General features: G+C 37.9%; 1 protein-coding gene across 1 annotated transcript; it reads left to right on the top strand.

Moving 5' to 3' along the window:
- The first annotated feature begins 376 nt into the window (after nucleotides 1-376).
- On the top strand, nucleotides 377-4,934 carry LOC114281786 (putative receptor protein kinase ZmPK1). The gene is made up of 2 exons (XM_028224367.2): nucleotides 377-3,073; nucleotides 4,681-4,934. Exon 1 carries the CDS (start codon nucleotides 667-669, stop codon nucleotides 3,067-3,069), a length of 2,403 nt encoding a protein of 800 aa, XP_028080168.2. The 5' UTR covers nucleotides 377-666; the 3' UTR covers nucleotides 3,070-3,073; nucleotides 4,681-4,934.
- Nucleotides 4,935-13,468: the final 8,534 nt, after the last annotated feature.

Genomic DNA, 13,468 nt, shown 5'->3' with positions numbered 1-13,468 from the left:
ATTCACAGTACAAAGGCGAAATGGTTTATGGGAAGAGACAACATATAATTTTTGTTGTGTCAAATATAGAACCCAAGTTCAGTATATATAGGAGAGTTAGGAAACCTATAAAATAGATGTATTATCCCAGATAATGTCTATTTCATATCAACAATATCCAATTAATAATTATCATCTAATATATTGACAATTATCCATATATAGATTATCTCATATCTTGAAATATAATATATTAAGATTATTTGGATCTCTCTAATCGGGTCATGCCACCATAAGCGACCCAATTGGGTTCGGGTTTTAAATCTGACCCAATTTCTAACAGTAATGCTGTAATTTGATTCTTGTAATTAAGTAACAAGGTTAAGTATTATTAATCAAATTCTAATTTGTTTGGGTTTGTTTATTCACATTACAACTTTCAAAGAAATTCTTGGATCTATCAAGATATAGGACACCAAGCACATTTTCTAATTTAGTATTGTTTGTAAAAATTAATTACTCTGTCAGAATCTCCGCTGTCAATTTGACCCAAGCCATATTTTTGCTAACACACTCAAAACACTTCAATTGCTTGGTATTAGGAAAAATAGCTTGGATGCGTGAAGGTTGACACAGTTCTCTTTCTTACTCCACAAATCCCTTCCTTCCCACTTTTCTTAATCTTACATGGACATCTCACTTTCCTTCTTCCTCATATTTTCCATGTTGGTGATTCCATCTTCATCAACAACAACTCGCAGCACTTTAAACTCACGCTCGTCTCTTTCTGTGGAGAAACCAAATGACATTTTGATTTCACCAAACGGTGTTTTCGCAGCCGGGTTTCACCCAGTTGGCGACAATGCTTTTGTCCTTGCCATATGGTTCGCCAAATCATCGAGTCCTACTGTTGTCTGGACAGCCAACCGAGACCAACCCGTAAACGGAAAAGCATCAAAGCTTTCACTACTCAAATATGGCAATCTCATCTTAACTGACGGTGGTCAAAACACCATCTGGTCCACCCCCACCACTACCTCGGCTGCCATGGTGCAATTAGCCCTCCTCAACACTGGTAATCTTGTTCTCAATTCATCGAAAAGTTCCATTCTTTGGCAGAGCTTTGATTCACCCACAGACACACTTCTTCCTCTCCAAATGTTCACTAGATACACAACCCTTGTCTCCTCAAGAAGCCAAACCAACCAGTCATCGGGTTTCTACAAGCTTTTTTTCGACAACAATAATCTTCTAAGCCTTCTTTACAATGGTCCAAAAGTTTCCAGCATTTACTGGCCTGACCCCTGGCGCATGCCGTGGGATTCTGGCAGAACAACATTCAATAGCAGCAAAATTGCAATACTTGACACTTCAGGTTATTTCGTATCATCTGATTTCGTGAAATTTAAATCTGCTGATCTTGGTTTGGGGATTCAAAGAAGATTGACCCTCGATTTGGATGGTAACCCTCGATTGTATAGCTTAGATGAGAAGACCGGTAATTGGACCGTAACATGGCAAGCCATGGTTGATCCTTGCAGGGTTCATGGAATATGTGGACCCAACAGTATTTGTAGTTATGGTTCTGGTTCCGGTAGGGGGTGCTCTTGTCTTCCAGGACATAAGATCAAGAATGAGAGTGATTGGTCTTATGGGTGTGAATTAGAACACAATCTTCCTGATAATGATGGTAGGGCTAGTTTTGTCGTGGTGGATCATATGGAATTGTATGGGTATGAGTATAATGTTGCTCAGAACTCCACCTTAGAGAGTTGCAAGGAAATGTGCTTGCAAACATTGATGTGCAAAGGGTTCTTGTTCAAATTTGAAAGTGGTGTCTACAACTGTTACGCCAAGTCACAACTACTCAATGGGAAACATTCCCTAAATTTAATTGGAACACTCTATGTCAAACTAAATGTTTCTAAAAAAAGTGGCTTTTTTTCCTCAAATGCAGTACCTGTTAAAGAAATGAAATTGAATTGCTCGAGTTTGGGCAAGAACACTATACAGTTGGATCGAGTTTATAAAACCAACGATGGAAACAAGTTCTTGAATTTTTTGGTTTGGTTTGCCTGCGCAATAGGAGCTGTTGAGATGCTATGTATACTTTTGATATCTTTTTTGGTATTTAGAAAGCCCAACAATTCAGGTCCAGAAACGCAAGGCTATTTCCTCGCCGCAACGACATTTAAAAACTTCACTTACGTGGAAATGAAAAGGGCAACACGAGGTTTCAGTGAAGAGATTGGGAGAGGTGGTCATGGAGTTGTTTACAAAGGCATATTACCCGATCATCGAGTTGCAGCAATTAAGCGGCTCAACGAAGCTAACGAAGGAGAAGCCGAATTTCTAGCAGAGGTAAGCACCATTGGAAGGCTAAACCACATGAACTTGATAGAGATGTGGGGATATTGCGCGGAGGGAAAGCACAGGCTTTTGGTTTACGAGTACATGGAACACGGATCATTGGACAAAAATTTGTGTTCCAACAAACTTGACTATGACAAGAGGTTCAACATCGTGGTTGGCATTGCAAAAGGCCTAGCTTATCTGCACGAAGAGTGTTTGGAATGGGTTCTGCATTGTGATGTGAAGCCTCAGAACATACTCTTGGACACAAATTACCAACCAAAGGTAGCAGATTTTGGCCTATCCAAATTACTAAATAGGGGCGGTGGCCAAAATTCGAGTTTTTCGAAGATAAGAGGAACAAGAGGTTACATGGCTCCTGAATGGGTTGTCAATCTCCCAATTACTTCCAAAGTTGATGTTTATAGCTATGGGATTGTTGTGTTGGAGATGATCACGGGAAGGAGCCCAACGGGAGTCCGCGACGCTGTTGAGGGTGAAGAAGTGGAGGGGTGTGAAAGATTGGAAACTTGGGTGAGGAAGAAGATGAATGGTTCAGAGGCATTGTGGATTGAAGAAATAATAGACCCTGTCATGATGGGGGGATGTGAGAGCAGTAAGATAGAAAATCTGGTTAGGGTGGCTGTGCAATGTGTGGAGGCAGATACAGATGCTAGACCCACCATGAGAGAGGTGGTGGAGATGCTTTTGGGCCACGATAGCCATGACACCGCCTAGTGAGGTAACACACTGGTTCAATTTGCACTCTTATGTCCTTGATTTGTTTTGTTTTCAGCCTTTTATTTTCATTTCCTACAATAATTCCCATGTTTGGATATAATTAGTATACAATTGATAAAAGTAAATTATATTTTCTCATTTGATGATTAAAAAAAAATTGATATATAGCAATCCTCAATTAAAAAATACATATATAGTTTTAACCACAATGATCAATGACCATGAGTAAAATTATTCAGTAGTTTAGAATCCCTACATCAATTTTGATTTGAAATCATTATAATTGAGTATACCCAAAAAATAAAAAGAGTAGAATATGTTTTATTTTTTCACATTTTCGAGGATGTGAATTCCAATAAAATGGGATTTTTGATCTTGCTCTTTTTAAAGAATTTATTTTTATTTTTTAATAACACCTCCTATATGTGATCGGGATAAAAATTGATGTGAGGGACCTGAATACTGTAATAATTTTCTCAATGACTAGTTAATAAAGGTCACTTATAGAATAGACCGATCATATTCAGTAACTGATTATAATTAGCCCATATTATTTTTTAATGGGATGCTTTGTAACTCTTTTCAATTAATGAATGAAAAATTTTAAATGCATAAAATCATACACAATTATCTCATCTAAGATGAGTAGTCCCATTAAATGTGTGAAATCTATTTTATATGAGAGACGAATTCAATAATAAGATTAGGGCATCCGTATCAAATTAGATAAAATTTAGTCTCATTATATGTTCTTGAATGTCTTCTGTAGTAAACTCTATTTTTTTTTTTCTATTTTATTCAAAAAAAAAAAATATATATATATATATATATATATTTTTAATACTATCTTCAATTATCATAATTTTTAAATAATCACTTTTTGGGACAGTCATCTTTTATAATAGTAATATTTTCACAATCATGTTTTTTAAATAGTCACTTTTTCTATATTTTGAGATTGCATTTTTCTGACACTTTCCGTTATATCCAAAAAAAAAAAAAAAAAAAAAAGAAGAGATCGCATTTTCTAACTGTTTTGCTAACTTTAATTTCAAGAACTACTTTCTGAGATGTACAAAAACTAAAATAATTCAATTTTATATGAGGATAAAAATTATAAGTAATAACAAAAAGAGTAATCCTATGTTTATCATCTATTTTAATTATTTATATTTACTATTTGATGTGGCATACTTTATTATCACTAATACAATAACTCTCACATACATACAACTGTTATCTAAGAATTTTGGGATGTATCATATTACATTCTAAAACAAATAATAATTATAGCATTTGAAAAAAATAAAAATAAAAACAAAACAGTAGAACATAGATGAACACTGTTTCAATTATTTTATTATTTTAAATTCAATGTTGAGCCTCCAAAGCCTGGCTTCATGTGGCAAGGAAGCCCAACATGTTTTCAGATATAACAAGCACTAGCGATTGATGCTGTGCTCCGCAAACTAGCAGAAAAAATGCTTTGGTGATATTGATGCTGTGCTCTTATATACAAGTAAATGAACTGTTTCTTAAAATATATTCTTATGCATTACCCTTACGATTTTTTTATTTTTATTTTTTAATATATAATTGAAATTGCAGGCTCTTTCATGCAAGGCGCTGGTAGACGATTCAAGAGGAGTTCTATATTTTTAATTTGGGATATCAGATTAGGAGTATGACTCTTAGACTGGCCTCTAATAGTATAACTTTCTTATATATTTTTATATAACTTCTTATGTACCAAAAAAAAATTAGGACGAATTACACCAGTAATCTCTATATTTTATCTCGTGTCATTTTAGACTCTACATTTTTAACTCAATTTTGACCTTTAATTTTAAATTTTGTGTTAATTTGGTCAAATTGATAATATTATTAGTATTTTTTTAAAAAAATTATCAATAATTAGTTGAAATTAATTGAATGAGTTTATTAAGTTTATAATTTTGTCTTTAAAAATATGACACATGGCATTTATGTGTGTATTTTCCATAAAAAAAATGTAAGAGTTGTAATCAATTGGAACAAATTGAGATAAAATCATAAATTCATGATTAAAATCAAGACAATTGAAATTACAGAAATTAAAATGACATAATGATCAAAATACAAAAATTACTATCATAATTTGGCTAAAAAAATAAAAACAACATTGTTAGGGGTGTAAATTTGACCCAGCCCGGTCCACTTGGGCTCGGATCGGGTCGGGCCCAGGTCTGGCCTCGCGGGCTCTCGCCAAAATTTGGACCGGGACGGTCCGGCTCACGGGCTAAAAAATTAAGCCCAGGCCCAAGTCCAGGGATATTTGGGCCTTGGGCGGGCCAGTGGCCGGTCCAATGGGCTTGGGCGGGCCTAACCATTTTTAAATATTTTTTTAATTTTTTCTATCAAATTTTTTTTATTAAAAAATACACTGGGTCTTGGGCGGGGTGGGCGGGCTGGGCTTTAAGCTGGGCTCTAAGTGGGCCTTAAGCGGGTTGATGGGCCGGGTTGGGTTTCAAAACAATGGCCCTGGCCCTACCCTAGGGGCTCGGGCTTGGGCCCAAGCGGGCCTAAACAGGCTAGGCCCATCTCAAGCCGCGGGTGGACTTTGGACCGTTTACGGGCTGCGGGTTATTTTTACATCCCCAAACATGATTCATTTTTCATACATAAGTGCAAGTCCCCTTAAACTATCACACCACCACATATGGCCGTGCAAAAAAAACGATTTCAAATTTTATTTTGGCAAGCCCATTAATACAGCTTTTCAAAAATTATTCGGTCGCTGAGAATCGCACTGACCCGCACTCATCTTTTTGTTTTTTTGAATGGAAGCCAATTCAACCAAAACAAACAAAACCATTACAAACAATCCAAACAGAGAAAGGTAGCCAAATTAGGTGGAGTATCCTCCAACCAACCAACAACTGACTTGGCCATCTTAGCCAATGCATGACCCACTTTGTTACCTTCCAGCTGCTGTGTATGAGAGATACAAAACTGACGGAAAGCCAACCTTTGGTGATGAGTCTGTGAGAGACTGTCCAAAAGGAGAGAACAAAAATACCCAACATCACGAACGGCATTAACAATTGTCAGTGAGCATCCCGAATCATAACTTCACTAGCAAAATTCGTAGCGTTTAGAACAGCAAAAGTTTCAGCACAATCTGTCTCAGCCCAAGTTTCAATCTTTTCAGACAAGGAGGCAACCACTTCCTCGTTGAAGTCGCGAATAATAATCCCAACACCAATCGCCTTTTGATCCCCAAAGACAGCAGCATCAAAATTCACCTTAAACCACCCTTCCATTGGTGGTTTCCAGCGCACTTATCCTCGATGTCACTTAACATAGACCCATCCAAACCCAATTTGTCCACCCCAAAACCGTAATTTTTTTGGGGAAATAGCATATCAGTCGAAAGATGCAAAAAATATAAATTATCCTTTGCTTTTTTTAATATTCGGTCACTCTTTTACTTTGGTCTTTAAAATTTATTTTTTCTTATTTTTTTTTTCAAGTTTTTTCTAGTTAACTCCAAAAACAATTTTTTTGTTAAAAATTAGACAGAAAATAACATATTGACAATGTCATGATATATAAATATTTTATTATATATAACCTACATCTTTGACACAAACTCAAATCAAAATATAATATTTTTTATGTGTGATAGTTATTGTGATATTTTCTATCTAATTTTGAACGGAAGTTAATTTTAGGAGTAATATGAAAAAACTTAAAATATGAAAGACCAAAATGAGAAAAAAAAAAAAAAACTTTTAAGGGTCAAAATGAGAAAGTAGCCAAACATAAAACAGATAAAGTATAATTTATCAAAAAATAAAATAAATAAATAAATACAGATTAATGGTAAAACCTATAAATTTAAATAATTAAATCAATTTTTTTTTCATGGATTTATAATTATTTTTAAAAAATTAGCTTGATTTGTAAGTTTTTCAATTCTCTCTCTCTCTCTCTCTCTCTCTCTCTCTCTCTCTCTCTCTCTCTCTCTCTCTCTCTCTCTCTCTCTCTCTCTCTCTCTCTCTCTCTCTCTCTCGTAAAACCTATAAATTTAAATTATTAAATCAATTTTCTTTTTCATGTACTTATAATTATTTTTAAAAAATTGGCTCGATTTGTAATTTTCTTAATTTTTTTTAAACCCTTTTCTGCTCTCTCTCTCTCCCTCTCTCTCTCTATTTGAGAAAGCCTATTCCTCCGTCGCCGCACCTGAACCTCATCCCTAGCTCCATAGCCACCGTAGAGCGTTGATCACGCAACTCAAGCGCCGATCTGGAGCCTTTCCTTACTAATCCACTGTAGAGAGCACAAGTGAGCCTAACGGTATGTTTGGTTGGAAGATTTGAAAAGAAATTTGGAAAAGAAAAAAGAAAAGATAAGTGAAATGTGAATGAAATATACTTACATTCCATCTTGTTTTACACACTTTTTTCTTTTTGTTTGTAAATTCTTTCCCATATCTCTCAACCAAACATAACGTAAAGATACAATTTTTTAATCTCTCTTGTTTTTTTTGTCTTTGTCAGATTCTCTCTTTCTCTTACTGATATAAGCCATTCTCTGATTTTGAGTTTTGCATTCTTGGACAATGTATGTGTGTTTTAGGATTCGTTTGGGATGTGGATTGGTTTTTTAGCTTTTTTGACTTTTTGACTATTTTAGTTTGGGGCTAAAAAGCCTTGTTTAGAATAGACTTTTTGACTTTTTTAATTTTTATGAGAGAAAAAATAAAATGATTATGATTTGGATATGACATTTTGTCTTATTAAAGTAAAAAGTCTATTTTATTTTTTGTGACTATTTTAATCAAAAAGTCCCATTTAATTTATGCCAAATGAGGACTTACTTTCTTTACAATATTGTAGTAAAATAAATGGATCTCGTTTGTTTTGACTTTGTTGATGGTCGACGAATGAAACACTGTGCTTTCATTTGTTTTGAACATTTTCTCAAACATTAGCTTCTACTTCTACTTTTACTTTATTTGAGTTGAAGGCAGCTTTTACTAACACTATTAATTATTTTAATTTTGACGTGTCAATAAAATTAGTTATCCAAAAAACTAAAGAAAAATATTCGCTTAGCAGATTTTCATACTAAGATATTCGTTGCTAGCACTACAAAAAAAAGTATTTTTTGGCGACTAAAGCTTCATTTTTCGTCGCTGAAAGTAGTAGAATTGGCGACTAAAATAGAATTAGTCACCAAAATTGAACACTTTTGCCGACTAAAAGAGTTTAGTCTCCGAATACAGGGGTTTTAGCGACTAAAAGGCAGTTTAGTCGCCGAATGTAGGGGTTTTAGTGACTAAAGGTTGTTTAGTAGCCAAAAGTGACGGTTTTTGGCAACTAAAATAATTTAGTCGCCAAAAGTGATGGTTTTGGTGATTAAAAAACATTTTCGTCGCCGATTATAGGTGTTTTGCCGACTAAAAATAGATTGGTTGCTGAAAATGAAGCTTTTTGGCTACAAAAAAAAATTAGTAGCTAAAAACAGTCAATTGGTGACTAAAATTCAGTTTGGTAGCGAAAAGGGGACGTTTTTGGCGACTAAAAACAGATTTAGTCGCCAAAACTGCTTATTTTTAATTTGAACTTATTTTTTTAGCGATAAAAAATTAATTAGTAGCCCAAAATAATAGAATTGGCGACTAAATAATGGATTTAGTCGGCAAAGGTGGCCTAAATTTTTTTTAATAAATAATTTATTTTTTACATAAATTATATTGAATAAAAATAATTATATTTATATATATAATTTTGTATTAATACCGGTCAATATACTATATAAATAATATATATTGTATATATATTCATGTGATGTTGAAGTGGCATAGTGGAGGCACTGTGTTGCTAAAGGTGTTGGCAGTTCGAATGTGGGAGAGGTTGGCGGTTTGAATCTCAGAAAAAGCAAAGAAATTGGTTTTTTTTTTTTTCCACGGAAGGACCTTTCGCGACGAAAATTTTAGTCGCCAAAAGTGTTTATTTTGGGCGACTAAACCGTTTAGTCGGCGATTCATAGACTATTGGCGACTAAAAGATTAGTCGCCAAATGTGTGATTTTAAAAAGTGTAAATCACTATTGGCGACGAAAAAGTTGGTCGCTAAAGAGCTATTTTTTGCCGACTAAAAAAATTTTAGTCGCTAATACCTCCGGCGACCATATATACGCGACAAAAGGGGCGACTAAAAAAATTAGTCGCTAAAAGTAAAAACTCGACTTTCGGCGACTAAAAACGGATTTTAGTCGCCAAAAATGCTTTTTCTTGTAGTGTAGGGAAACTAGTAAATCTTATAGTGTTATGATTATGATGAATATTAGAGTTCATTTCACACGCCCTAAAAATTATCCAAAAATAAAATGCTTCACCCAAATTTACTCTAAGTGTAACTCACACCTCACCATGTTTGAATTTATGTCACATAATTCGTTTTTCTAGTATTTTTTTTTATAGAATTTTTTCATAGTACATTTATAGCTTTTCTATGGACTAGAAGGATCAGAAATCATGGGACTGGCTTGGACTCATGGTGGGAATAAATATTGACTGTAACGTGGTGTCACCTAAGTCCGGATCTTCTGCCGCGCTTTCTTGCAGTGTCCCAAAACGACGTCATTTTGAGACAAAATTTCAATTAAAAAAAAAAAAAAAACACACACACACACACATAGAATCAGAGAAGAGAAAGAGAGGAAGAAGAAAGAAGTAGAGAGGAAGAGAAAGAGAAGGATGTTTTGTGCTTGATAGAGATTTGTAGATTTCTAGGGTTTCAAGCATTCAATCTCTTCATCAAAATGATTGATTTGTAGGGTTCTTCTCACCATGAATCTCACTCTCCTCCACTTTCTCTCTCATTTTCCTCTTCTTGTTTCTTCTTCTTTCTTTGACGAAGTTCGATCACTTCTCGAGTTCAAAAAAGGGATTCTCGAAGATCCACTAGGGAAGGTTTTCAATTCATGGAACCAATCATTCACAGATCCCCTCTTTTTCTTCTCTGGTTCTGTGAGCCCATTCTACATGAGAAAAGTCAAAAAGGAAATTGAAAAATGAATAGACAGACATAAGTGAAACAAAGAAATAATGATAATATGAAGTAGAGAAAGCAAAAAAAAGAGAGAGCTTACTGTTGAATTGGGAGTGGGAAGAGGGAAGTGGTGATGGGGATTTGGTAATGGGTAGAAGAAGCTCAAAAGGAACAGGGATAGAGGCCATGATGTACTTGTAGATGTTGGTCTGTCTCTCAAACTCTTGCCTCTGAGATGCTGTGAAAGGAACTTTGGCAGGAGTTTCCATACCGCCGCCTCCTCCTCCATATACAAATCTTCTTTTTCCTCTTTTTTTTCCTCTCTGTTTCTTTCTTCTTCCTCTCTTTCTCTTCTCTAATTCTCTCTGTGTGTGTGTGTGTGTGTGTTTTTTTTTTTAATTGAAATTTTGTCCCAAAAAAACGTTGTTTTGAGGCGCCGCAGGAAAACACGACAGAGGATCTAGACTCGGTGTCACCTATCAACAAAAGACCACAAATAGGATTAGATGGATATCCCTTCTCTCCCATTTAGATGGATATCCCTTCTCTCCCATTAGCCCAACAATGCAATCCTCACTACCTCATTTGGGATTTGTTATTGATTGGTGTGGGGAAGTCGTTTGGAAATACCCTTCTGATCCTGGGGAGTGCTCGTGATCCTCCGATAGTCACCTGAAAGGAAATAAACACTCCGGTCGGGCGTGCCGGAATTAGCACTCCGATGAACAAGTCAGTCCCAAGCTCTAGGTTACTTGTATTCTAAATTAAATACCACAATTATCACACATACCTTTCCAAGATTGCAGGTCTCCTATTCATAGTATTCTCCCTAGGTCTGGGAGCCAGGCCCACTCCTAGCCCCTATAATGCATTCCTACACGGCACTTATTAGTAGGAACGCTGGCTCTTATACTCGGCCCCTCAACTGGATAGGGTAAATGCCGAATAGAAGTCACGTTCGGGGCCGACTTGTCTTACTCTCGTTGATCCAGAATTTATCGGCTCCCACAATTGCCCTCCCAAACACCCTACTAGCAAGAGTTTAGTCGGCGTGTTTGGCTCTTGGTATGGAGGTTAGAAATTCGGCGGTTATTCCTCTTCCCGATGTGTGTCAGAACGTGTTCATGCTCCTTGGTCATTGCAACGCTTTCCCGTCCCTTCGTACGCTGTCTCTATTTAATGCGATTTGAATTTGCCTCTTCGAATGCGTGTTCTACATACTCAAAGATATCTGGCTCACCTTCTAGCGGGACTCCTGTAAGTCTTCTTTCTCCTACATTCTTTTTGATCCCTTTCTTTATCCGCTTTTAGTTTTTTTTTTCTCTATAATCGTTGGGTCAGCCAAAAAATGGCAAAACACCTGAAGGATCTCCTTTCTGCGGATCGAATTTTCGGCTTTAGACGCCATTTCTCCATCCCCGACGACGTCCATCTGTCACTTCTAACAGACAGCACCACTGATATGGTGAGGAAAGATGAGAACTCGATCGTCTTTCCTTTCCTATCAATTGCTGAGGGCGGCATCTGTTTTCCTTTTCATCCACTTTTGAGGGCCGTCCTTCAGTACTGGGGTCTCATCTATTCCCAGCCCAATGTGAACTTCTTCCGCATCATAATGGGAATCGTAAAAATAAATCGGCCTCTTAGAATTAATTTAGGTATCCCCGCCATTCGGCACTGTTACGTCCTTGCCAAATCTACTGGTCGGCTAGGACGCTACTTCCTTAGAGCCAAGGATACTGACCACCACTTAGTGACCATGCTTGCTAGCTCTAGCAAGCGTATCGATGACGTGATGGTCGTAGTCCGAGGCAATTGGGAATTCGGCGAAGAGGAAGATCGCCTAGATCCTGTGCCAAGGCAAAAAGGCGAACCAGGTGGCCGACCGGATCACTTTGTTTTTGTCATTTACGTATGCATTTATTCGGCACCGTATCTCACCTAACTGTTTTATTTATGTAGGCAGCGATTTGAAGAGAGTGTTGGCCTCAGGCGACGAAGTTGTGCTTGCAGAAATCAAGATCGCATTACAGTTCTTCGGCCGTCCAGACCTTAAAAAGCAAGGAAGGGCAACCCATATTCTGTTGCGGTACGAGCCCACCTATACGACGTTCTCGGCGGTAGACAACATTCCCATCGCGCAAGGCGATGACCATTTGACGGCTCTGATCTTCCCTAGCTTCAAAAACTTGAGACAGATCGGCCTCGAATCATCTAACTCTGAGAACGAACAAGTGGTCGAACCAATCCTTGAGGACCCAGAGGAGTTGGCTGCGGAAGTTGACGAAGCCATAAATTCGGCCTTTGAGGAAGTCGGGTTGAACTCTTCTGACCCTCTGTCTATATCAGGCCGAGGGGATGCCTACGAAGATATCTTTACAAACTTGGGAGACCTTCCCGGCGGTTTCTCTGAGGATATGGCTGGGGAAAGCCTGATGCAGTTGGCACAAAAAAGGAATGCAGAACGTTTGGCTACCCGACAAAAGGCCGTAGCCGTTCATTCCGGACTTATTCCATCTGAATCTGTTGCCTCGGCTGTTGTAAAAGAAACGACTCACGTCGTCGTAGCCAAGACGGAAAAAGAGGTCGATCGCCTGATTGCAGAAATACAGCTGATTTCGAAAGAACGGGGCGAAAAGCAAAACGCAGATGGTGAGGACGGCTCCGAAGGGGGTCCTACTGAAAAGCGGCCACGCTTAGAGGAGTCGGCCGCGGTTGCTCCTTTTGTTATCGAGCCAAAGATAAAAAATGTGCCGATCTCCTCCGAAGCGTCGGCTTTGAAAGATCCAGCCGTGGCCCTAAGCCTGGCTGCCTCGATCTCCTTGCCGGCGGACAGGGCAACCTTTCGTTCTGAGCCGAATTTGGTGACAGTAGCTTTAGCCGCCCAGTCGGCTCTTCTGGTACGTGACACTTTGGTTTGGTTTATACTTGATATTTCTCGGTATATGATGATCCTTTGTTTTGCAGACGGTTGGAAGGATTGCAGAATTGGGCCGCCACCAGTATGACGCTGTGGAAAGGATTGGCCGTTTGCAATCTAAAGTCGAGGGTCAAAGGAGCAAGGCGGAGCTTGAGGTGATGAGAGCTGCCATGGAAAATGCACGGGCTGAGGCCGAGGAGGAGAAGGCCAGGACGGCGGATCGACTCAGGGCTGATGCTGAGAAGAGGGCAAATGCGAGCGAGGAATCGCTTAAGTTAGCCAAGGAGACGCTTGCCAAGCTCGAGGCTGAGTTTGAGGAGTTGAAGCAGGCCAAGGAGAAAACCGACTATGAGTCTTCGGCGGCGTTCGAGGCGGGGAAAAACTCTGCCCTTCAGGACTATGTAGAAGAGGTTCCCAAATTCAAGAATTGGGG

Source organism: Camellia sinensis, chromosome 3, assembly GCF_055761805.1.
Source record: "Camellia sinensis isolate YWXY chromosome 3, ASM5576180v1, whole genome shotgun sequence".
Lineage (NCBI taxonomy): Eukaryota > Viridiplantae > Streptophyta > Magnoliopsida > Ericales > Theaceae > Camellia > Camellia sinensis.
This window is presented reverse-complemented; position numbering and strand designations above follow the sequence as displayed.